Source organism: Papio anubis, chromosome 1, assembly GCF_008728515.1.
Source record: "Papio anubis isolate 15944 chromosome 1, Panubis1.0, whole genome shotgun sequence".
Taxonomy (NCBI): Eukaryota; Metazoa; Chordata; class Mammalia; order Primates; family Cercopithecidae; genus Papio; species Papio anubis.
Window position 1 is genome coordinate 5,955,479 of NC_044976.1, and position 26,369 is coordinate 5,981,847.

Genomic DNA, 26,369 nt, shown 5'->3' on the forward strand with positions numbered 1-26,369 from the left:
TCAAACACTATTGAAATCCAGACACCTTTCATCTATTAATGGCCACCAGTGGCCTGTAATCAAGTCACACTCTGTTAGCTACACAATTAACTTGTTTGTTTGAAGTGTGAATTAAGGATTTGAGGCATTTGCTAATGAATCTTACTTGCTCCCTACTTTGGCTGAAATCCCTGTGTTTGCCAAAAGCAGGCAGTTCTGGAATTTAAGGAAAGGTTTTTTTCTTTCTTTTTTTTTCTTTTTTTGGACCCTATTTTCTCCCTATGTGAAAGAAGCTTCTGTTTTGCTTTTGCACAGATGGAAAGAAGCAGGCTCTCACACCCTCCTTCCCCACTGGACTCTGCCTTCATTTCATTCTCAGTTTTGTAACTTGTGGAAAGTGCCTCCCCCTTGCCATGGTTCTAATGGCTGTCTCTGCTTGTGGGTTGTACCCCTTCTATGGGAGCAGAGGGGAGTGGTGGAGTCTCCCCCTTTGCCAGCCTCCTTTGATTCTCTCTTTGTTTGTGACTCTCCTCTGGAACGAGTTTCTTTTGTAGATAATGGGATTCCATTATGGGGTGTTAGGGCTTCTCTGGAGCTGTCGGCTGTGAGGGAAGATAGGAGGTTTTGATCAATGGTTTCTGCTTATATCTTGGATGTGTTAATTTTAAGATGGCTCGCTTCTGTTTTTATTAGTTTTATTGGATTTGTTTTGGGGGAAGGGTTAGGATGAGCATTGGTGTTGTTCTGCAAGGAAACCTGGTTGCTCGGAGTTAGGTGGCTCTGCTGTACTTGGAGGCTGGAAGGGCCTGGAGAGAGGCAAAATGCCCACTTCTGCTCTGTTCCTGTAGGCACCAGAGCTGTTGTCTGCTACCGTCAAAGCCTTTTCTGACTTATTTGAATGACTTACAACCCGTTTCCAAAGGGCTGTATTGGTTAATGTTCTGAAGCAGAGGTGTCAGTGGAGCTTTTCCGCATCGTGGGTGGGGTTATTTGTGGGTGGGAAGAACGCGCACACACACTCTCTCTCTCTGATATAAATTCCTGATTTATTTAGCCATGGATTCAGAATTTATCTCAAAGGGACGTGGCTACACAAAGACCAAGTGGATGCAGCATATTTTTGCATAGCTCATCCCTCGTCCTTAGTTCTTAATGGGAGCTGGCAGTGTGTGGCTGTCAGTGACACTTTCTATGCACATAGAATCCTGCCAAGGTTGAAGAAGAAGCCAAATTCTTGCAACACTACTTCTGTTTTACATTCAGGTTTATATCACTGTTCTAGAAGGACTTACAACAACAATCTGTGCTCTTTTAGGCTCTTCTGATTCTTGAACTGAACCTTTGGATCAGCAAGCCTACATCTTCATCTGGGGGTAGAGGTGAAGAGAGGTTGGTGTTAAAGAAGGCAGAATCAGTATTGAGTCGTCTTCAAACACTCTCTCTCCCTCTCACTTTTTGATATTTGAGAAAGTCTGTATCCCCACAGGCTTATGATAGCCTATCTCAGACAAAAATGGCACCCTCAAAGTTTTAACCCTGTTTCTTTAGGCGGGCTATGCCCTTCCTGGAAAGATTGCTGACCTCTCAAAGAATAAGATAAAAGTCTAAAAATTTATGATGAGACTTTTGACACTGACTGTGGTGGAATAACTTGGACTAGATTCATCCTCTTGCTACAAACAATTATAAAACTGGATAAAACCTGTGAAATAAATATTTTCAGCTATTAAATGATAGTCAGAGTAGGACTGTGGTTGCCAAGATAAGACTATAAACTGGCCAGGCGCAGTGGCTCACGCCTGTAATCCCAGCACTTTGGGAGGCCGAGGTGGGTGGATCATGAGGTCAGGAGATTGAGACCATCCTGGCTAACACGGTGAAACCCCATCTCTACTAAAAATACAAAAAAAATATTAGCCAAGTGTGGTGGCGGGTGCCTGTAGTCCCAGCTACTTGGGAGGCTGAGGCAAGAGAATGGCGTGAACCCGGGAGGCGGAGCTTGCAGTGAACCGAGATCACCCCACTGCACTCCAGCCTGGGCAACAGAGCAAGACTGCATCTCAAAAAAAAAAAAAAAGACTGTAAACCATACAAATACAATCACTTTGTATTTCTGCATGGAGGCATTTCAAGACCATATCTTCAGGGAGGTATTCCAAGAAGAGTACAGTGATCTCATTGAGCTGAGGAGACCAGAGTTTGGAGAGGTTGATATATCTAGAATTTGCAGGGCAGAATATCATACAGGAGAAGGCCTAGCAGAGAAAGTGCTCTAGAAACTTTTATGGCTGCTGTGGAATGTTCTGTTGAATACTAAACCATTGATGTGTGAGGTGAAACTCCACAAAACTGGACAAAATGCACATAGGGATTATAAAATTCACAGAGCTCATACAGGACTCTGCAGTATTTGCATTCTGACCAGCCCTATTGGGGAGCTGTCCTTAAATATTTGGGACATTCAGTAGAGACTCCAGAAGGAGGAAGCAATAACAGTAGGGTAACAACATTTCTGTGTAAAGGTGGTGCTGTAGACCCTTTACACAGATTAAAAATAAGCCTTGAGAGGGTCAGGCTGATCCACAGGTAACTTAAATGCCTGCCAGAGTAAAGCCTAACGCTCTTTATTTAAAGATATAATTGCTGACAGCTTTCCAAACTTGACAAAAGCTATAAACTCACTGACCTGAGAAGCTCAACACACCCCAAGCAAGGTAAATACAAAGAAACCACAGAATGGCACACACAGTATAATCAGATTTCTTCAAATTAGTGATAAAGATTTTTTTTTTTTTTTTTTTTTTAAGACAGGATCTCACTCTGTCATCCAGGCTGGAGTGCAGTGGTGCAATCTTGGCTCATTGCAACCTCTACCTCACAGGTTCAAGCGATTCTTATGCCTCAGCCTCCCAAGTAGCTGGAATTACAGGCACACACCATCACACCTGGCTATTTTTTTTTTTTTTAAGTAGAAATGAGTTTTGCCATGTTGGCCAGGTTGGTCTCAAACTCCTGACCTCAAGCGATCCTCCCACCTCGGCCTCCCAAAGTGCTGGGATTACAAGCATGAGCCACTGTGCCCAGCAAGAAAAAATCTTAAACTCAGCTAGAAGACGGGAAAAAGACAAATTATAGAGGACGAAGACAATAATTCTTGCAGACTTCTCATTAGAAGTCATGCAAGCTAGAAGACAATGGAATGGGATCTCTTGAGTGCCGAAAGGGGGAACAGTCTGTCAGTGTAGAATTCTGTATAGAGTGAGTTATCCTTACATGGTCCTGGAAATGTTTTACATCTTAAATATGGTGATAGATACATAATGTATTTATGTGTCAGCATCTACTGGACTATACATTTAAAATGGGGTACATTTTATTGTATGTAAATTATACCTCCATGATGCTGATTAAAAATAGGTTTTAACCCCTGAAATATGGGATAACACAATTATAGTAAAGGAAGTAATAGGTATAGATTCATGGCACACATTAGAGGAAACTGAGGCACAGAACTATCACGTGACTTCTCCCAAATCATACAACCAAAGGGAGATGAAGTAACTTTTTCTATTCTAAAAGAAATGTTTTTTAATCTCTCAAAATAGGTAGATTCAGGTCTCCTCACAAACTAAAAGGTAGGACATATATTCCTCCAGTGCCTTTCAAACTATGATCTGGCTGGCATCTAGGAAACTTGCTATAAAGACCTCACTGGGGCAATTTGATATTTCCTCCCAGATACATGCTGCTTCTTTTTCAGGTATTTTTTTTTTTATTCTCCCTCTACTTTTTAGTGTGTTTTCTAGGATCACACATCAGTGAGATTGTAAACATCTTCAGCACTGTGGATTTATTATTATTATTATTTGGGACAGAGTTTTGCTCTGCCACCCAGGTTGGAGTGCAATGGCACAATCTCGGCTCACTGCCAACTCTGCCTCCCAGGTTCAAGCAATTCTCCTGCCTCAGCCTCCCAAGTAGCTGGGATTACAGGCACCCACCACCACACCTGGCTAATTTTTGTATATTTATTTATTAAAAAAATTTTTTTTTGTGACAAAGTCTCACCCTTGTCACCCAGGCTGGGGTGCAGTGGCACAATCTTGGCTCACTGCAACCTCTGCCTCCCAGGTTCAAGTGATTCTCCTGCCTCAGCCTCTCAAGTAGCTGGGATTACAGGCGCCCACCACCACGCCTGGCTAATTTTTGTATTTTTATTTATTTTATTTATTTTTTTTTGAGATGAAGTCTCGCCCTTGTCACCCAGGCTGGAATGCAGTGGCATGATCTCAGCTCACTGCACCCTCCACCTCCTGAGTTCAAGCGATTCTCCTGCCTCAGCCTCCCAAGTAGCTGGGATTACAGGTGCCCACCACCACGCCAGGCTAATTTTTGTATTTTTAATAGAGACGGAGTTTCACCATGTTGGCCGGGTTGGTGGATTATTCTTATATCAGTCAGGATCCTATCAGGAGACAGAAGCCATGTTTGGTTGTTTGAACAGAAAATTTAATATATAAAGACTCTCTAGCTAGTAGAAGTGTGGTTGATTACTAATGGAGATAGAAGAGAGTTCTAAGTGTTTCCAAAATATCAGGGGTAAAGCAGCAGCTGCTATCTCTAGGCTGAGGAAAAGTAGACAACAAATAAAGACTAGTAGACTCTCCCTGACATTGGCTGAAATTCAGACCTCTTCAAAGAGTGCATGGCTAGCAAAGGAACACGCTGCCTGCCAAAGGGCCTGGGCCGGAAGTGGTCTGTAGAAGTGGCTCATTGTCACTTGAGGACGTCAATTAGAACAGAGCTGGTCTAAAGCAGCCTGCCAGTGGAGTGACTGTGTCCTGAGGGTGCAGCTGGAGCTCATCTTCATGGCCACTGGACTCTACTCTGAATAATAGTGATGATTATAATAATAATGATGATGGTAAGAGTCTGCAAGGGATGTGTCATTCATTGCCACTGTCATCTTGCAGGTTCACGTCATTGCTGTCTATTGACAAAGCTTAACATTCTGCTACGCCAGCAAAGGAGAAATGTGTACAGGGTCCAGCTTCAGTATCACAAAGAAGGACAAAGAAAGGTGAAATTGGAACTCAGAGATAATAATAAATTGACGACTGGAACAATATCAAAATAGAAATTGGGGCAATCTTGGGTCTGACTTCATCAGCACATGTCACTGAATTAAGGGGCAATGAGTGTTCTGGTTAACATTGTACTGTTCTAAAATCTATTTCTTTCTGGGTTTCCTATATTGGTTCATGGTCTTACAATGCACCCAGTTTCCAATGCCATAAATATCAGAGTAGGAGCCCCAAGGTCAAGGGCCCACAAATCCAAGCCAGCCATGACAATGAAGAAAGCCAGCGGGTCGAGGTGGCGGTCCTCTGAGCTCCCAGCCCATCCAAGCAGTGGATGCTGTGTAGCTTGCAGGCCTGGGGTTGCCTGACTTTATTTTTCAGGAGAAGCTGGAAATCCCTGACCCTCAGTCTTTAAACATTGGCAGATAAGCCAAATGGGAAGGAGACTGGGTGGACCAAGCAGGCACATCTCTGGGAAGAGTCAGTCCCTGGGCCGCCAGTTTGTGACCTTTGCTTCTGAGATGTCCTCACTGCCTCACTGTCCCTCATTTACCCAGCCAATTGGTTTTCAAGCCCCATTTACTTTGCTTTTGAAAACATTCAGCTTTGTTCCATTTTCCCCACTCCCACGGCCTTAGTGCAGAATCTATTGCCTCTATCCTGGGCTGTAATCATGGTCTCCAATCAGCGGCCTCTTCTCTGCCAGGCCACCACCACCAGAGTGATGTTTCTAAAAAGCACAGCTAGCCAGCCGTGGTGGCTCATGCCTGTAACCCCAGCACTTTGGGAGGCTGAGGTGGGTGGATCACTTGAGGTCAGGAGTTTGAGACCAGCCTGACATGGTGAAACCCCATCTCTACTAAAAATACAAAAATTAGCTGGACATTGTGGTAGGCACCTGTAATCCAAGCTACTCAGGAGGCTGAAGCAGGAGAGTCTCTTGAACCCACGAGGCAGAGGTTGCAGTGAGCCAATATTGTGCCACTGCCCTCCAGCCCAGGTGATGGAGCAAGACTGCATCTCGAGATAGATAGATAGATAGATAGATAGATAGATAGATAGATAGATAGCACAACTCTTTGTGTGTCTCCCATCTGCTTAAAACCTTCTCCTGGTTCTTGGGGATAAAACTCCATTGCCTGGCATTGAATTCCTCCACAGTTTGGTGCCTCCCCCTCCACCTGGCTTTGAGTTCTGCCTTTCTTTTCCTTGTCCTGTGGACTCTCATTACTTTATATTACTCAGATTTCCCTGAACACATTTGCTACTCCCATTTTCCTGCTTTCACTTATGCTCTTTCCCTTCCCTGATACCTTGGCCACCTGTCTGCTGGGCAACCTCCTACTCACTCGTCAAGACCCAGTTGAAATGTTAGCTCCTTGACACAACCCTTCCTTCTCTTCTCAGTATAGACACATCGTCTGTGCTGCTAATTTGGCACTCTTTGTCTGTTTTGTACTTGAACGTGATAACCCTGGATCCTGCGCCCCTATCTGTCTTCCCAGCTGTATTTCCCAGGGCCATTACTCATGTGTCTTTGTATTGTTAGGGCCTTGCATAGTGCCTGGCATATTGTAGGTGCTCAATAATTCATCGAATGATTGAACCAATGAGTAGATAAATGAATGAAAGACCGGGTGAATTGCTCCTTTACTGACTCTGGCTGTGGATGTTTCTATGGTGGCTCATTGTTTCTTCACTGATTGGTAATTTGATAGTCATAAGAATGCTTTACTATGTCTAAATAACAGACAGTCAGTGGGGCCATGCTTCATTTCAGAAGACCAGGCTGTTAGGAATTTATTCTGAATTGTTAGTTACCATTTTGTAGACAGTCCTCCAGACACCCTTGGATCCTTACAGTCTTAACCACTGCTGCTCTCATAAATTGTCAGAGTAGAGCTATGTTGCATTCCATGCAAAAAAAAACCAAAAAAAAAAACCAAAAAAAAACCAACCATCATTCTGTGTGCTAGCTGTTGATGGCAAGAGCTGGTCATTTTGAAAGCAAGATTGGGGGTATTGCTTTAGACTTGTGGGTGGGGGTCCAGGACATCCTGTGCAGGGTTGGGTGCTTGGGAAGCACATCAGTGGACAGGGACAGGAATGTTCAGATGGGAGCCCTGCCCTGTTGGGCCTGGGTTGGACTATTTATCCTGGGGGAGGGCCCTCCACCTTCATGCACTGGTGCCCTGGAGAAAGCCAGTGGGGAAGACGCCACTGGCAGAGGGCAGGGCCTGGTTATTTATTTATTTAAATTAAGGCCAATTATTTTTTGTCAAGTGCAGCGAGTGGTGGATTCTGGGAAAACTTGCCTTCACCGTAAACATGTTGGTTAGAAGTCATTAATATGACATTCACACATCCCTAATAAAGTACATAACGCAGAGATCTGGCACCATTGAAATACCCAGAGGACATTAAGTATGAGTCTTAAAACCAAGAGGATTGGAAACAAGATATTTTTACTTCTCGTTTGGGAGTAATATAATTGCATTTTGTGGCTCTAGCAGATGCTGGGGCCAGCTGCTAGGGGAGCCTTGGCTTTTTTTTTTTCCCTGTTTTCCCCCTCAGCTTTGGTCCCTTATAGATAAAACCTTTGTGCAGAACTCTCGTAAAAAGCAAACTTTAAGAAATTATACTTTGGCTGAAAAGCCATGTTTCTGTGTGCAAAATATATCTGAGATTGTATAGACTATAGAGATATTTTTATTAGTTGAACTCAGGAGATATTTATATAAATACATATATATAAATATACGTATACACATGTATACATTTGTTGTTGTTTGTTTAATTTGTTACAGTGAGCACTAAAGACCTTTCTCCCTCCCTGACACCGGGCCTATATCTTGAAGACACATGGAGGATGGACTGTCTGAGAGACCTGTGGGGCACTTGGCTTTTTCTAAGGGCTGCTCCAGGGAAGTTCTGGGAGGCGAGGCTGGTCTCTCTGGGCTGGACTCTTCTATGGGGTTGAGACAGACACATCCTGCAATGCATAGCTCCTTCTGGGGAGGGAATGGGGGCAGCAGAGAGAGCCGGGGCTGAGAAGTTGAGGTGAGTCCAGCCCCTCTGAGAATTGTGTGGCCCTCCCTGCACAGATGGGAGCCTCACCACACACCGGAGGGGACACGGCTCATCACCTCAGAGGTGGACCCAGGGGGCAGGGAGCCCTACTCTCCTTGAAGCGTGTGCTATGGACAGCTTCCTTCACATGTGGGGCTCAAAGTCAGCAGCTAGGGATGCAGAGGGCGCAGCGGGATGGCCGTCGTTGGCTCCAGAAGGCATATGTGTTTGCGGATTCCTGTGATGTCTGCATCTAGAGCTGGCCATCCAGTATGGTGGCCACATGCGGCATCGAGCACCTGAGACCTGGCTGAGCCCAGCTAGAGGGGCTGGCTGTCCATGGGAAACACACAAGGACTTAGTAGGGAAAAGAGTATGAGATAGTTCGTGACTACTTTTTTAAAAATTAGTAAAATCATACTCTCATGGATATATTGGGTTAAAGTATAAAATATTATTAAAATTTCTTTTACCTTTTAAAATGTAGCTTCTAGAAAATTTTAAAATATTTTTATATTTTAAGTTCTGGGACACATGTGCAGAATGTGCAGGTTTGTTACGTAGGCATACATGTGCCATGGTGGCCTGCTGCACCCATCAACCCATCTCTAGGATTTAAGCCCTGCATGCATTAGGTATTGCTTCTAGAAATTTTAAAATGACACACGTGCCTTGTGTTGTGGCTCAGGTTCTGTTTCCATTGGATGGTGCAGCTCTGGCACTCAGATTGGCCATGAGCTGCCTCCTGAATGAGGGGCACTTAGAGGAACAGTGCTGTGTGACCTCTCATGTAGGGCCCGAGCCTTGATGGCAACTGGACCTTTGTGCATGGGAGCCTCAGGCGTGGGCTCCTGGGGTGACATCCGTTAGAAGAGAACTTCACAATCTCTCCTTCAGCTCTGCTGTGTCAGCAGTCATCTTTGGACACAGGAGCTGTGTGGGGCTCTACAGTGACAGACGGACTGAGACGCAGACCCTCCCTGAAGACTGAAAAACCAGGAAGGGAGAACCACCACCCACATAGACCTAGCAAGAGAAAGCCCGAGCAGCACAGCCATTGCCAAGAAAGTTCCAGAAGCTGCAGTGCACTGTGGAGGGAGACAGCAAGGGGGACTCCCCTGGGAAGGGCTGGGCGATGAACAGGACCTGACAGGTTATGTGGGCAGGGCTTGCGCATGGGCGCTGAGGCGTGAAGGGCAGGAACCAGGTCAGCACAGCAATGCATGCTCACCTGCCAGCCCCTGTGGGGCAGCCTCTGCCATTACCCTCCAGCCCTGCTGGCTCCCAGCTGGCTGGCTCCTGACACAGGCTTTGCAGTCCTCTATCAAAACCCATCAACTTGGGGACTGGATGGTGGGTGACCGTTGCCTCTGGGTGGTGGAGATGGAGGCATGGCAGCACGGTGTGTGACCAGGCAGTGACGCCAGGTGGAGCATTACAGCCCCCAGTCCTGCCGAGGCCTCCCTTCCTGATGTGTCTTGTTTGGGGCCTTGGGAAAGGGCCCACCAGTCTCCCTGGTCTGCAGGCACCCAACTGTATCTGCTGAACAGAAATAGAGGGGCCTGTCTGGGACCCTGCCAGTTTGTTCGTCCAAGCCCCTGCAGCACACAGACACCGTACCTTGGCGGCAGTTTTTCTGCTTGAACGTCCAAAGGACAAACTAAACATTTAAAATCTGCAAGCTGGACAGTCTTTGCTTTGGAGCCTGCAGTGAATTTCTTCGTCTTGACAGTCGAGTCATTCTTCTCAGCATCGATGTGGTATTTAGGAGCTGGGAGGAGGAGGAAGCTAAGGGAGCCAGGGCACTGGGGAGGCCGCCGGGTACACATGCATGGTCTTTCAGGCTCAGGGGCCGTCTGCGTGGGTGGGACGGCTGGCATTTCCTTCACCCCAGTGCCACATCTGGCTGGATGTCGATGCCTCCTTCATCTTTTTATTTTTATTGTGGTAAAAGACACACAACATACAATTTCCCATCAGTGGCCATTAGTACATTCACAAGGTGGTGCAACCATCTAGCTCCAGACATTTTCATCACCCCAGAAGGAAACCTAACACCCATTAGCCATCACTCCCCATCACCCTGTTCCCCCAACCCTTGGCAACCACTAATCTCCATGCTGTCTCTATGGATTTGCCTATTCTAGATATTTCATATAAATGGCACCGAGCAATACGGGGCCTTCTGTGCCTGGCCTCTTCTGCTTAGCATCGTGTTTTCAGTGTTCATCCATGTAGTAGCTGGTATCAGAACCTCATTCCTTTCTATGGCTGAATAACATGCCGTTGTTTGTCTGTGACACATTTCGTTTCTTCATCCATCTGCAGATACTTGGGGTAGGTCCACCTCTTGGCTACTGTGAGTGATGCTGCTGTGCGCGTGTGTGTCTGTGTTTTTTGTTTGAGTACCTGTTTTCTCTTCCTTTGGCCATGCTTTTGCCCCAGCCTCTTGTGAATCTTTCAAGCCAGACTTGTGTTTGAGGGACAGCAAGTGTCAGGGAAGGAACATGCACGCCTGGAGAGTGAGGAGTCCTGGCCTGGCTTCACCATGAACATGCTGAGCTTGGACAAGTGCTTTTCTGTTGTATACCTCAGTTGTTTCCTCTGTCAAGATGAGATAGACCAGACCTGGGTTTTCATCTGCCTTCCTTGGGGTCCTAGGTTTGTGGACCTCGGGGAAGAGAGAGAGGCCAGACAATTGAGCTGAAAATCTTTCTTTTCACAACTCCTTCCCCTCTTCAGCGGGAGCATCTCCAGCTCTCCGTGTTGCTTTTGCATGCTTCCTGTGATGTTTTGAGCAAAGGGCTCCATGGAGACAAGGAGTTTTGCCCATCACTGAAGTCGAGGATCTTATGAGTTGAATGAGGCTTTTGGGGTGGCCATGAGCTTGACCCTGCTGGAAGGAGAGAATCCCCCTGAAGGAGGTTCAGTCTGGGCTCCTCCTGGTCCACTGGAGGGAGGTGGGGCTGGGAAGTGACCCTGGGTCAGTGGGGAGCAGGGAACTGTCAGCCTGGGCTGGGAAAAGTTGAGTTCTTCACTCATCCAAGCACACTGTGGTGGTCCTTTCTGAAATTCAGAGCAGTGGTGCAGAATGCGAGCCTGGGAGCCGTTCTGCATGGATTTGGGTTCTGGTTGTACAGGTACTGGCCATGTGACCTTAGGCAAGTCACTTAACCACTCTGTGCCTCAGTTTCCACACCTGTAAAATGGCCATGGTTCCTATTTCATAGTTTGTTATGAAGTTAAATGAGATGATCCCACATAAGTCCTAGGGCAATGCCTCCACCATCTTAGCACTGGTGACATTGATGGCAGCAACGACACAGATGGTAAAGTCCTTCTCCCCACAATCACCCTGAATGTGGATGGCTTTTACAGGGCTCCATGCCATTTAGCACCTAATACTTTTTGTGGTTTTCATTCTTTGGCAAATCTCTCCAAACCAGTTCCTGAGCTTTTGCAGGGCAGGCTCACCTGTGGTCTGCCCATCTGGTGAGGGGGTCTCCTGGGGAAGGGCCGTGGGCTGGGAAGGCTGGGCAGCAGGGGCCTGGCATTAGATGGGTAACCCAGACATGCTCCGTCCAGCCTGGTTCGTGCAGCAGCATGGGACAGTCCCTGGCGGGTGAGTCCAGCTTTGGGGCCCAGCCAACCTGAGCACAGCAGAGACGGGAGCCTGGGCCTGGGCATCAGCTTCCTCAGAAAGGCTGCTCTCAGAGGGGCTCTGTGTGGGACGTGTCCTGGATTGGGAGAAGCAAAATTTACCTTTGGGGGTAGAGGAGGGAGTGGCGGATGCTCACAGGTAGTTCCTATATCACCGTGATTTCCTGGAGCCTCTGCTTGCTTGACGGAAGCTCATTAGACATGAGGTGAACCCCCCCGCCCCAAGTTTGGCCACAGAGGTGACCCTGTAACAGCGCTTGCACACACTGTCGTGCTGACTTGTCTGTACCCATCGCTCGACTGTGAGCTCTTTAACTGCTCGCTTCGAAGTGGTCCTGTTCCCTTTTTGGTGTACAGTCAATGCTCGGTAAGTATTTGTAGAGTAAACACAGAAGGCAGTAAGTGGTGCTGGGAGTTTTTCCCCTTCGGAAGCCCTGTCAGGCTGGGGTGAGTGTTGGCTGAAGGATGTCCATGAAAGTCCTCTTTGGGTGTCCCGGGTTTTGGAACAAATCGCATGTTTAGAGGTTGGGATCCACTGCACCTCCCATCCCCTGGGCCACTAAGGGTCACTTGTCCTGGCATGGTCCTGGGCAGGGGCATGGATCAGGGGGCTGGCACAGCCTATTCCTCTGGATACCGGATCTCCTGAAGTTCAGGTAGATGAGCTGCTGCACGTGACAAGTGGCTTAGTAAATCCACATACTGACTTCAGCCGTGGTCTGCTCTGGTTTTGTGAAGCCAAATGGGAACTGATCGACAAACCAACAACTCTGAACGGTCATTCCGATGTTACCATTCATTGTCTGCAGGCGTGAACGGTCATTCCGATGTTAGCGTTCATTGTCTGCAGGCATGGGCATGCGAGGGTGTCCAGGGTGGTGGAGGTGACAGATGATGATTAATCCAGCAGTGGTGGCAGCCTCTGACCTGGACCATTTTGGTACCTGTGACCTCATCAGGGGCTGCTAGACAGGTGGCTCACACCACGTAGATCTTTTCTTTTTTTTTTTTTTTTTGAGATGGAGTCTCGCTTGTCGCCCAGGCTGGAGTACAGTGGCGCGTCTCGGCTCACTGCAAGCTCTGCCTCCCGGGTTCACGCCATTCTCCTGCCTCAGCCTCCTGAGTAGCTGGGACTACAGGCGCCCGCCACCACGCCCGGCTAATTTTTTGTATTTTTAGTAGAGACGGGGTTTCACCGTGGTCTCGATCTCCTGACGTTGTGATCCGCCCGCCTCGGCCTCCCAAAGTGCTGGGATTATAGGCGTGAGCCACCGCGCCTGGCCTCGTAGATCTTATAGTGATTCATGGTAGCTATTGTTTGGGGCATACCTTCTGCCAGCCAGTGTATTTAGAATGATCATTCCTTAGAACTGCCTCATGAGCTGATAGTCTCCCAGTTTCATAGGAAACTGGTGTAGACAGGTTAAGTAATGTGCTCAAGATGAGACAGCTCATAAGAGGCCGAGCTGGTACCCAAAGCCAGGACACTGTTTGCTTCCGATGCATGTACTCTTAACTGTGATACTATGTTGCCTTCCTACAGTGACATAGAGTTAATTAAATAATTGGCAAAGTTTTAGCCAGGAACTGCTGCATTTTGCTGCTTTTAAACTCTTGTGTCAACTATCTTCAGTAACAGACTCTCTCTCTCTCTCACTCTCACACTTGCGTATACATATTTACTTCTGCCATGCACGTTTTTCCTACCCCATCCCATCCCATCCCTCCCTCCCTCCTTCCATCCATCCATCCATCCATCCGACCAGCCACCTGTCTAACAAACACTTATCAGGTGCTTCCTATGTGCCCCAGGACACTGTTAAGTCCAAGGGATGTGTCAGCGATAACATGTTCCGTATCCTTCTCATGCTCCAATGGGGGATGTTATCTGAGTAAACAAGCAATTAGAATGCAGAGTGATAAATCCTGCCCACTGGGGGAAGGTGCCAGTGCCACCCAGGCAAGCAGGAGGGATAACTGACGCCGTCATGAATAGTTAGGGAGGGCCAGCCAGAGGAAGGATCTGTCTACAGTGAGACCTCAGGGAAAGATTTTTCTAAGGAGAGGAAATAAAACGTGAAAAGGCTCAGGGATGAGAGAACAATGTGCTGGTTGATCAGCTGCTTATTTATGATTTCTTCAGCTGCAGTCAGTGATAGAAACTTGCACAGTGAAGCAACTCTATTTTTGCTATAGGCTTCTGCTTCCCAGGTTCTTTGTCAGGTCCAGGCTTCCGGACAGAGGTGGTTTGGGCTCTGAGTTCCCAATCACTGGCTGCCTTGTGGGGGCCGGCTCCATGCTATGTGAGGCCTTGATCTCCACTCTTGGCCTGTGGCCTTTGCACTGCATGGCACCAGGGCCATTTTCTATTCTCACCTGCTCTGCTTACTGGGCTTCTCTTCCTTCTCAAGGCCAAGTTTAGCATCTCTGGTCACAGGTGTCAACTCCATTATGTCCCAGCTGAAAGAGGCTGCTTGCCTCCAGGCAGAGGGGCTGCCGCCTTCCCAGGAGCCCTCTAGGGACCCCGGCTGCAGAGAGAGCTGAGGTGGAGGCCTCCCCTCTGCATTTTCCTGATAGTCAGGGCAGCAGCTCTGTGTTGTGGCATCACCAGATCAGGGGAAACGTGTACTAGTCCAACCTTAATTTAACTTACAATCCCTGCCAATTTCATGTTAGCAGATCCTCTCGGAGTTGGAATTAAAGGGCCATATCATGCCTCGAGCTGGAGCAATGACTTGTGTTGATGTCACTCACTGGCCTTTTATGGAAATTATTAATAAATCAGTAATTCTATCTGCAGTGATGTTGTTGTGTTTATAAATATTTAATTTACCTTCAGGTGCCCGCATTTTCCTCCTCTTTACCTTACACTCTGCTGACGTCGCTCTTCTTTTGGAAACGCTGCTCACTAGATTTATCAGTAGTGGGAGAGGTTAACTTATTTCTCCCCCCGCTTCCTCCCTGGAATATGGCTTTATAGTGTCTTTTCTTTTTAATCTTTGTGTGATTTTGGCTCAGGGGGTTGAGGATGAAGCTGAGAGGATGCGACGTCTCTTGTGACAAAGAGGAAAGATTGGTCCAGCTTCAGCAAAGGACGAAACTTTCCAATTATGGTCTATGCATCGTGGAGACTTGTTGTTGGCATGTGTTTCTCCCTCCCTAAATTAATGACATTTAGAATCTGAAATGGTGTCTGATGTCTTCCTCCCACAGAGAAATATTTTCGTCCTTGCCACCGACTCATCTTTTGAGACCCAGTGCTTTGATTACTACCGTGTGACAGGTTCAATGGAAAGGACTGAAAAAATCAAAATAGAAACAGAGTCCAAGGCGAGTGTTTCTCTAGCAGGGATGGAGTTCCAGGCCCACAAAGGAAAACAGCAGCTGGGAAACAGCAAAGAGTGTCTTACCTCTCAGGATCCAACGTGAGCTAATTGTTGTTATTATCTTTTTATTCTTCTGTTTCAGGAAATTGCAGCTTATTTAATAACATTTGAGAAACACGAAGAATGGCTAACCACCTCCCCTAAGACAAGGTAATGTCCCAGATCTTGCAGTTTTTCACGTATGTACAGTAAGTGGATTGATTTGCATTGATTACCTGATTTGGCCAGTCAGTTCATGGGCAACGCGTTGAAAATGCCATGTTGTGCTGGATGGCTTTCGACACTGAGGTCTCATTCGTTGACATAAGACTGTGGCAGTGAACACGATCAGATGGATTAAAAAGAGTACAAGTGCCATCCGCCAGTTGGAACTTTTCACCTGACGGCTGGATCCTTTACCCGGGTGCTTGGAAGCCTTCAGAGGCAGGAGCCTCAGGGGAAGTTTATTTTGGGAAATTGCTTGCCTGCCACTAGTGTTCTCTAGAAACGTGCTTTGAAAAAAGAGAAACCAGCTTAACTGCCCACTTTTATCTCAACGTGTCTTACAAACTGAAAGTCAAGTTATTCTTGATTGGTGTGATTGGTGGTAAAGCGATCCTCCCAAATCAGAAGCAATGGCTAAGCTCGCAGTTTATTATGCAGTAAATGTCCTTGAACCTGCTAACTGCTACAAACACTTAGCTTCTCTCACCACTCGGGAATAGAAGGAATTGGTGAAAATAGAGCTGACCTGCGTTCCCCCAGCACCAGTGATGTTACCAACTTGTGAAGAACGGTGACGTTGGGACTTAGGGTTGATTTTTAAAAGGCAGCCTCTTTTTGTCCTCCCCAACTCTAGGTTTTTATTTTTGGAACGTTACAATCTAGAGCTTCGGAAATACATGACCACTCTCTTCCAATTGCCGTGAGTTTTCTGTTAGCAGTGACAGGACCCAGGTGTTTATTAGCTGGCGAGGTGGTAGCTGGAGTGTGGTTTACACAGGATGCCTGGACTGCAGACTTGAACGGAAGTGGTGGAATGTCCAGTTGGTTTCACATTGGACAGAAGCCCCAGAGTCCCCAGGTTCATTAGCTAGGACCAGGGAAGGGTTGGGTGTGTCCTCTGTGCCCGTGGCCCATCGGCTTGACCTGTTCATCCTTTCTGAGTCATGGGAAAGGCCATCCTTGGGAATGTTTATTCATTCTAGAAGGAATTTAAAAACATCACATGATTAGGCTTAGATACTTGCTGGTTAGCATCTTTTAGATGAGGGCACAATCCTGCCCTTTGAAGGAGGCTAGAGGGTATTGTGGAAGGAAGGTTAGTGATTGAGGCTCCCTTCCCCAGGTAGCTCTGATTGCTTTACCTCCAGCCTGAGCGTGGGAGGAGAGTCCCTCCACAGGAGTCCCCAGTACCTCAGCCTGCTGGGACCATGGTTTTTCCTTTGCTATAAAATCAAATAGTTTATCTCAATCAGCTTTTGCTGTGATAATTCTGTGTAAGAAATGACCTGCAAGCTTAGTGACTTTAAACAACAGATCTTTATTTTCTGCCCATGGGTCTGTGGGCTGCCTGTGGCTTTGGGTTGAGGTCAGGTCTGCTGTGTCCATCATTTTGCTGTGGGACCTAGGCTGAGGAAGCCCCCTCTGCCTGGGAAATTTGCTTCTCTCAGAGGAGCACAGAGGCTCATAAGCCCAAGGCAGTTGATGCAGGTGCAGTTAAAATTCCTGCTCAGATATGGCATCATATGTCATGCCTGCGGATAAATCCACTGGCCAAAGCAAGTCCCCTGGCCAAGCCCAGTAAGAATGGGGCTGGGAAGGACATCCCTCCACAGAGTCGGGGCAGGGGCGGGCAGTGGAGACGATGGGAATACAGTGCACTATTTGGTGAATACGACCAAACACCAATAGAGCCTGACGCCCTCATCTCCTCTTTCTTCTGCGGCATCTTCTTGGAGGACATCATTCTCAAACTTGAGCAGGCATCAGAATCAGCTGGGGGCTCATTAAAATGTGGGCCCCAGCCCAAGGTTTCTGATTCAGCAGGTGCAGTGGGAAGCGGGGGCCGGGGTGGGTGCTGAGCATGTGTTATTTCTAACAAGTTCCCAGGCAGTAGGATGTGGCTGGTCTGGAATTGCACTTTGAGGACCACTGGCCTGGTTTTCTGGGGGAGAAGGAGGCTCATCTGATTTCTGCCTCTGGACTATTTCCTGACTCTCACGGGTGGCCCTCATCTCAAGCAGCCACCAGCCTCTCCGTGCGCCCTTCACTCTCTGCTGAAACACTCCTTAAATCTAAGTGGAAAGAGAAGAGCTCCTCCTCAGCCAGAGAGGGAGCTTCTCTGGAACGCGTCCCGGGCCAGACATCTGATTTCAGATATGCAGACGTGTGCTGGGTTTCAGCCACCCTTTGATGGCAGAACAGTAGAACATTTCAAGGCAGTGGTTTTACCTTGAGTTTCAGCTTTTGGGGTTTGGGTTACAATTGAAAAGGGGATGTCACTCAGGGTCATGCCTGACTCGTGTGACTTTCTAGGGTATACATAGAGACAAGAGACCCACCCCGAGGCACAGGGGTGCGCCTGACAGAAGAAGGAAGGCGGGTTTCAGATGTGGTCAAATCCGGGGTTGAGCCCTGGCTCTGTCACTCAGTGGCTTTGTGACTGTGAAAAGGTCATCTTAGCTCCTTTAAAAGCCCTGCGTTTTCTTCTTCATATAGAAAATGGAGTCGATGTTGATCCCGTCCTTGCTGGGTCACAATGAGGATTGAATGTGGTCATGTTTCTGATTCTGCTTCGCATGCCGTGTGGGTCTGTCCGTGCACGGGTGTCACTGTGCCTCTTATCTGTGGGGCAGTCCCCAGCCTGCTGGAGGCTTTGACGTCGGCAGGCATCTGCCAGGATTTCTCCGGGCTTTGGAAGGATGAATTTCTCTCCTAAAGGCAGAGGGTGAAGACGGAAGGTTTCCTATTAGTATTAAAATATCCACTCGATGTTTACACTTGAAAGCTTCTTGTCCCAGGAGAAGCAAAACTTGCTGTGGTTGTTCAAGGACCTTCCTAAATTAGTGGTTGAGTTGTGTTTGGATCCCCACCCCCACCCCATCTCTAATATTGAAATTAATTGGTGCAGTTAACTGCTGAGTTCATACAAACTGGCCTCCTGGTATTAAGGAATTAATGACACCAATACTCTGCTGAACGAGAAGGCAATACAACTTCTGTTTGCCACCGCCGCCGCCGCCGCCACTGCTAATTTCATTTTAGAAAATTAATAAAAATGAATTGCACCACTGACATTTATAGAGTTTCCTAATAAAATGATACATTGTTTGTGTGGAGGAATCCCTATTAAATTAATTGTTGTAATCAGTTCACATATAGATGTTGGTATAGGAGCTGCAGAGGGGCCCCTGCTTGTCTCTGTGGCTTGCTGCCGGCTGGGGGTTATAAATATAGTCCTTGCTCAGATACTGCCCTAATTACAGAGACGGCCCCGGGAGCCCCAGCTCACCTGCTTAATAATGAGGTGTGCTACACAGAGGCTCCCGGGGCTGGGGACCCCAGGGGCAGCCACGGTATCACAACAGAGCTGAATGCCTCCTGTTCAAACAGCCTGTATTGTACTCTCAGCAACTGGGACCTCCGGTTTGAAAAATCACCCTGAGGGACGTGTTTATTTGGCACTTGCTGTGTGCTCAGTGTGATAATAATACCATTTGGAGACCCCAGGGAACTTCATGCTCCCCACCCTGCCAGGTGAATTGAGAATCTTGGAACAAAGAGTGTCCTCCCCCTGTCTAGAATGTTCTCCCAGCTCCTCCTGCAGGCCTTGACTGGGTGTCCCTTTCTCATGGAGGTGTCCCTGACCATGCAGTTTAAAGTCCCGCTCCCGGCCCCGCCCAGCCAGCCCCCCCTTTCCTCCTTTCTTGTTTTCCGTTTCTCTGGAGCACTCATCGCCTTCTGACACACTGTGTCTGTCACGATTGCCTTGCCTAATTTATGTATTCGTTACTTGACCCACTCCAAAGTGTTGGCACCAAGGGGAGAGGGATTTTTAGTGGGACTTGTTCATGAGGCACCCTCAGGGCCTAGAACAGTATGGACACCTCCCAGACCCTCAAGAAATAGCCATAAAATGAACAAAAGTGATGTAGAAAGGTGAGCCTTGATCCTAGTGAAGAAAGGGACCTAGGTTTTCTCCACTTCAGTTTTCCGGGTATTTCTAGTCCCAGGATTGTCTGGTTGAGCCAGCAGTGTGCTCTCGGGCACCGCCCATGGGCTGGATGCTGTGCTTTGAAACCCTCCTGGCAGCTCTGCCAGGTATAGAGGGTGTGTGCCCTCCTGGGCCTGCATGGTGAGTCCGTGCTAGAACTGGAACTTGAACCCAGGGTGATCTCACTGCAAAGCTCATAACCTTCGCTTTTATGTGTGTGAAGGTTCCCGGGGAGCCCATCAATAGCTCCTCTATTCCTCTCCGCCTCTCACTGCCGTGAATTCCAAACCAACCAGGAAAACCAGGCTCCAGGCAAAGGTTCCCTTTGTCAGACAACGTTCTACACTGTCCCCCAAGTAGGAGTTAGCCCCCCAGTCACAGGCAGTGTGGGAGAGCTGCACACCACTGCAGGGGAGCAGGTCCCTTTCACCAGAGGGCAGGGAGCAGGGCTGAGCCCAGTATAGGCAGGCAGCTGCAACACTGAGCAATCCCTATTATTTATTCCTCCTCCCCTGGGAAATACGCAACCTCCCCTGGAAGCCAGGGACACACAAACTCAAGATTGAAGTAAGAGCGTATCCTTCCCAGGACTCCTGTTTATACCAGTTAGAAAGAAGCTGGAAAAGCTGTTAATTATCTAATTAATTAATTAGATTGATATAGATAGCACCTTAACATGGAAGCACTAAGGGTCTAGTAATAGAATTTTCCTATAATGAACACTAAATGCTTTTTGGTCAATAAGCAAATAAAACAGCCAAGTAGAAGGAGGAGGTCTAGAAGGAAAGGAGGAGAAAAGTGAGCCCTGAGTTTCAAAAAGACTCCAGGGGCTCGGAGAGAGCTTCCATTCTCCTCTTCCTGGTTTCCTGACCCCATCTGTCCATTCTGGCTTCAAGTGCTCCAGATCTTTCCCTGCCCTGATGGCGGTGGACACCAAGCTGTGATCCTCTGCTCTTTCGTCCCACATTCTCCCTTGTGGGGCTCCCAGGACTCCCTGACCCCATGGTCTGACTGTCAAGTCTCTGTGGATCTTTCCCCACATCCGACTCTGTCTTCCTGGCACCTGCATGCCGTGTTATGATCTCCAACTCGCCATCTTCCCCCCTTCTTCCCTGACCCCCACTCTGCTTTCCATCTTCTGACTTCCCTGGTTCTAGAAGAGCCACCTCGTTTGTGGAGATGCCAGAGCACACAACGTGGACTCCAGGTGGCTTCTCTTTCTCCTTTGTCCCCTGCATCTCATTAGCCACCAACTCTGCCAGTGTTTCCAACTGTAATTCACATCCTCATTTTCTTATGTTTCCCCTCCAGGATCAGCTGTGTCCTCACTGCCACTGTCACGCTTGGAGTATTGAAATATCTCCTACTAGGTTTCCTTCTCTAAGTCGAACTCCTCCTCCCCATTGGTTTTCCTGAAATACTGCTTTGATTCCATTGTTATTCTCCTTGGAAGCCTCAGAGACTTCCTGTGAGCTGAGGCCAACTCTCCAGTGATGTCTTTAAGGCCGTTCTTCTGTCTGAACCCACCCTTTTCCGTTTATTTTCCTTGACCTCCCATCCAGGTACTGCTACAGTTGGGGAGCGGCTGGCTGCTCTCCGAACATCTTTCTTGTCCTCCACTTTGGCCTCCACTTGGCATTGCCCTCACCTCAAATGCCCTCATGTCCAATCTGGTCTGCCTCTTCCTGGGAGCCTTCCCCAAACTCACTGACTCAGGGCGAGTCCTCTTCCCTTCCTGCTCCCATAACTGCACGTGCTTTATCGTCAGTTGTTTGCCAATTCAGCTGTCGTTAGTAAGTCTTCCCCAGTGGGGTGGTGCGTTCCCCCAAGGACAAAGTCATGCTGTCCCTTTTATCTCTTCACAGCCTGTGTGCAGGGAGGCCAGGGCTTTGATAGGGTGGAGTGGGGGCTGGACAGAGTGTGGACTCCTTGCACAGAAGCAAGTTTGCCCAAGAGGCAGAGTGCCAGTGCCTGCCATCCATGGGGTTCTTTGTCCTAGACAGCCCTTGGGGTCCCAGCGTGGTACCAGCCTGTGAGCAGAGACCTCTGCCTAGAAAGCCTGTGTTATCAGGCCCCAGGCTGGTCCTGGTGCAGGGGGGCTTGTCTTTGTTCAGTCCCACTGTAAGACCCCTGGCAGTGACCTGTTGGCCACCTTTAAGGCATCTGCTCTTTAGGACAGACAGATGACTTTTCTAAGGAAGCCCCTATTCCTGGTAAGTCTGCTCGAGTGACCAGAATAGAATTGCAAAAATCATTTAAAAATTCCCAGAGCTGAAAAGAAATGCAATTCTGACACCTGCTCCAACCTGGATGAAGCTTGAAGCCGTTATGCTCAGTGAATCAGCCGGACGCAAAGGGCCACACATTGTGTGATCTGCTGACTGAGGGATCTAGAGTAGTCCGCTCTGGAGATGGAAAGTAGATGGTGGTTTCTAAGGGCTGGGGTGGAGGGAGGGAGAAATGGGGAGTTAGTCTTCAATGGGCATAGCGTTTCAGCTGGGAAGATGGGTGGTGGTAATGATGGTGGCTGAGTAATGTGAATGTGCTTAATGCCATTCAAAATGGTGAAAATGGTAAATTTTATGTTACATATATTTTATCACAGTGAAAAAAAATTCCCTGAGTTGCCTCTGTAGCTTTTCCTCAGGTGTTCAGCTGGGCAGGGTTGGCTGGGGTGGACGAATCGTGTGTGTGTGTGTGTGCGTGTGTGTGTGTGCACGCCCAGGGGTGCTGTTGGTGGCCAGAGTTTGGGAGGGCAGCTTTAGACTCAGAGCATTTTAGGACTCTGTACGTTGGAACTATGCAGGAAAACGGAAACTGGGTCGGCAGTGGTTTCCACGAGTGGTTTCCACGTGTGGTTTCCACGTGGTTACCTTTGCATTATGCTGAACCAGGGACCTGCTTCAAGTTAACACAGAGACATGTCACGTTAGGTGCATTTCAGCATTTGCATAATGTATCGCAGATCCTTGGCCAAGGCCATCGTTGGCCAAAGGGCAACTGCAGGGCGAGGAAGCTGGCAGGTGCCACGTCTGTCAGAGCTCCCAGGGAGCCTCCTGCCCGAGGACTTCCTCGCAGGGTACCTGTCACGTAGTTTTCGTTTATTTCCGGGATGAGGCGGGGAATGAGCTGTGGCCTGTATCCTGATGGAGTGTCTAGCAGTGTCTCCACAGTGGTAGGGAAGTCCCCAGTCTCTGCATGGAAATAGGTCTGCCTTGAATTCCAGTTATCTTTATCCTAGTTAATCCCAGAATACAACATGTCAAAGCAGGGGCAACCCATGGAGGCCACTTCCTCACATCCCCTCCGTGTCCAGGAAGTTGGCCACAGTGGGGGCGCTGATGGCTTGGTGGGGGACTGTCACACATGCTGGGCTCCTGATCAGAGGACACGCGAGCCTCATGTGACCTCAGTGGGCTTAGCTACCTGTTGAAATGGCAGCACCAGCCCAGGGCTCATGTTCCTGGCACAAGAGCTGAGGGTTGACCTCCATCCTACCCCTCCTCACTTCTTGGGGCCAGGAGTGCAAGTGTCCAGTGTCCTGGAGGAGCCAAGAGGGAAGTATTGATGTTTGTGTCTCTGATTCCTCCCTGGGTTAGACAGCTAGCAACCTGTGGCTCCTGCCCACCCCCTCCCCCCCCCCCCCCCTTTTAAAAAAATTTGATATGGAGCCTCACCATCAGCCAGGCTAGCGTGCAGTGGTGTGATCTCGGCTCACTGCAACCTCCACCTCCTAGGTTCAAGTGATTCTCCTGCCTCGGTCTCCTGAGTAGCTGGGATTACAGGTGCCTGCCGCCACTCCTGGCTAATTTTTGTATTTTTAGTAGAGATGAGGTTTCACCCTGTTGGCCAGGCTGCTCTCGAACTTGTGGCCTCAAGTGATCTGCCCGCCTCGGCCTCCCAAAGTGCTGGGATTACAGGCATGAGTCAGAGCGCCCAGCTCCCCCTTCTTTTATTTTTATAAAAATTATACATGTACATAGTTTAGTATGTCACATGGCCCTAAAAAACTTGTAAGAAAAGACAGCAGCCTCTGCCCTACAGCTCAATCCTGTTTCCCAGGGGCGGCTGCCCTCCAGTCTTTTGGTTCTGATATTTACCTCCAGATTTCTAAATATGTTGACTCTGCTGTTTCTTGATTTGTCAATTTTAGACATCATCTTCCGGCTTCCTCAGATGCTAACTGAGGATTTAGCTTTCTTACTGTGTGCACTGCCTGGCTCTTCCTTACCTGGGGGAGCGGCTGGTTAATGGAGGGAGCTAGCTTTCTGATGGTAACTCTGAGGTTCTGCATCTCTACATTTTTTCTCTGGAGCCATCTGGGTTCTCCTGAGAAGGACTGGTCAATGTGCTGCCTAGTTTGAGCTGGCCTGGCTGCTAGCGGTCTGGGAGGGCCAGGCAGGGCAAGGGACTGGGAATGTCAGCATTCGGTATGAGAGCTATTACTTTATACTTCCAGTTTCTTGTTTCTTAATTCTCCCAGTTTCCGTGTTTCTTGCCTCTCTTCTGCTGTTTCCGAGTTTGGAGTCTTTCCAGACTCCAGCTCTTCAGAGAATCAATGTGTCTCCCACTGGGGCAGAGGCCAGGGGGTGGTCGCCTGTCTGCTCAGTGTAGACGTAGGACCCTGGGAGGGTCTACTGCCCCCTACACAGATGTGCGAGCTCCCTCTGCTTCCCACCCCAGTCCTAACTTCTGCCTTCCATGGCACCTGCTGCTTCCAATTCACAAATCTTCTGGGGGCTTGGCAGGCGGGTTAGCGTGTTGGTCCTGAGGTCCACCGCACGGCACTCGGATTTTCACTTCCTAGATTCGGCTGTGTCAGTTACCAACCCTGCATCTGCTTCCCGTCTCTCCAGAATGTGTTGGCGTCTCTTATCCACGCTCGTCTCTGTTCCCCTTGGCTTTCTCCTTGTGGATTTATACTTGTTTTCATTCCTTTACTGCCACTGGCGAGGACGAGCGATGCTTAGTCCTCCCTGTGAGCCCTGTTTCTTCCTCCCTGGCCTTCGCCCAGAGTCGTGCCGAGTGGGACCTGCTCCCCTTGTCTCATCCTTCCTCTCTCTCCTCTTCGTTTCCTGCTCACTCTCAAGCTAACTTGCTGTTTCACTCTCTTGCTTTTTTCTCTTTTTCCAAGTCTTTTTCAGTCTGCAGAAAGAAATGCCTCAAAGTGCAGTTTGGAGGTTTCTAAGTGCGCAGCTGCTCGGGGCTGGGAAATCCTGCTGCTGACACGCACACATGCTTCTTGTGTGCGAGGCCCCAGGTGTGCAGCCCGACCCACGCCAACGCCCCGTTTGGCCTCCTCTCCACCTTCTTAATGCACCACTCTTAGTTTAGAGCCTTTCCTGGCATTGGCACAGGGGCGTGGTGTGGCCTCTCCCTGAGCAGAATTTCAGGGATCTTGGGGATGGCCAAGGCCATCCATTATGTTGTGCATGTCCCCTGACAGTGGGATCTCGATGGCTTTTATTTTTACATGGTTCTGCATGTGTCTTCTTTGGATTATACTGGGACAAAAGCCTTCACGGCAGGGGCTTCGTGCCAGGGTGCCTGTGATGCATGTTGGGGTGCTGGGGCACCCCAACAGGAGATTGCCCGCCCAGGGTGACACCTGCTGGCATCGCTAAGCAGGACACTCTGGCAGTGATGAATACTTCTGAGAATAGAAAAGCCCCCTGGCACTGTGTTCACACCGATCGATAGGTATTTGCATGCCCTGTCTGTGTCCATTGATGGTCATTTTATTTTGTTTCTGGCACCCCCCAGTTTATTCTTAGCATCTTCAGCCCCCTCTCCTGGGTTTGGAAAGTTAGGACTGCCTGGCATTTCTGTCATGGGCATGGATTGGCATCTGTGGTGTTTCCTCTGGATCAATTCTGATGCCCACGGAAAGGGAAAGGGAGCTGGCCTGCAGGCCTTGTGGCATCGCGAGGTGGGAAGGCAAGTTCTCGGAATAAAGGACTTTTTGCAATTCATAAGTTTCTGTGTAATGAGTAATCACCAGATCATCTGGGTGTTCTGGGCTGGAGATTCTCCCCCTGTGCTGTTTGGCTAGGAGGTATTACTGTCTTTGCTATTCTTAGATTTTCCACAGTCCTTCATTATGGAGCTTTCTAAAAAAATTAAAAATAAACCAAAAACAAAGGAAGGAAATCTTTTCTGGTTCTCCAACTCTACTGCATATCCCACTTTCCCTTGAGCTTTTATGTGGTGTGTGTGTGCTTATACACATATGTACACATATACACAGCACACATGTAGACACATGCATGTGCTGAGGCACTTACAGACACAGAACCATACACATGCACATAGATACACTACTACACACATGTACACACGACACATGCATGAACAAATTTGCAACACACAACAGGTGTACACACAGCACAGAAACAAATAGACATGTACACATATAGGCACATACACACATGCATGTGCCCAGGCAATACAGACACAGCATATACATGCATATATACACACAACTACACACGTACACACATGTACCCACAACACATATGTACAAGCAAATATTCAACACATGCATGCATGCAGCACAGAAATACACATACACATACATACAAGTACACACATGCATAAATACACAATACACACATGCACAGCTTCCTGTATTGGTCATTGTTCTCTTGTAAGAAGTCTCTGGGAAAATTTTTCTTTTGTTCATTATGTGTCTTAGGGAGATGAAATTTTTTGGTAGAGGAAATTTTCTCCTCAAAGAAAAAATTAATTTTTCTATACTGGCTACTCCTGACCTCACCTGGCAGGGAATTTATTGTTAATTAAGCTGTTTAGTTGAGGTGACTCTTGAGGGGAAGAGGGAGCAAGAGTCCAGACCAGGGCAGCCACGTCCGGGAGGGGAGGGTCCTGCTCTGCTGAGGACAGGGGAGCTCACTGAAGCGTTGGTGGCTGGCGTTGTGACTTCCCATCACTCCCTCCACCGGGATCATCTGTAGGAATTCAGGATCTGAGCTTTTTCTTTTG

The 26,369-nt window shown here is 48.3% G+C and overlaps 1 protein-coding gene across 16 annotated transcripts in view; it reads left to right on the forward strand.

The window, feature by feature from the left end:
* The window catches only part of CAMTA1 (calmodulin binding transcription activator 1), a 953,012-nt gene that overhangs the window by 283,693 nt on the left and 642,950 nt on the right, over window positions 1-26,369 (forward strand). For all 16 annotated transcript variants that reach the window (XM_031668331.1, XM_031668354.1, XM_031668438.1 and 13 more), the window contains one exon: window positions 15,258-15,325. In XM_031668331.1, coding sequence (XP_031524191.1) covers window positions 15,258-15,325 — 68 coding nt within the window. The remainder of the gene's footprint in view (window positions 1-15,257; window positions 15,326-26,369) is intronic.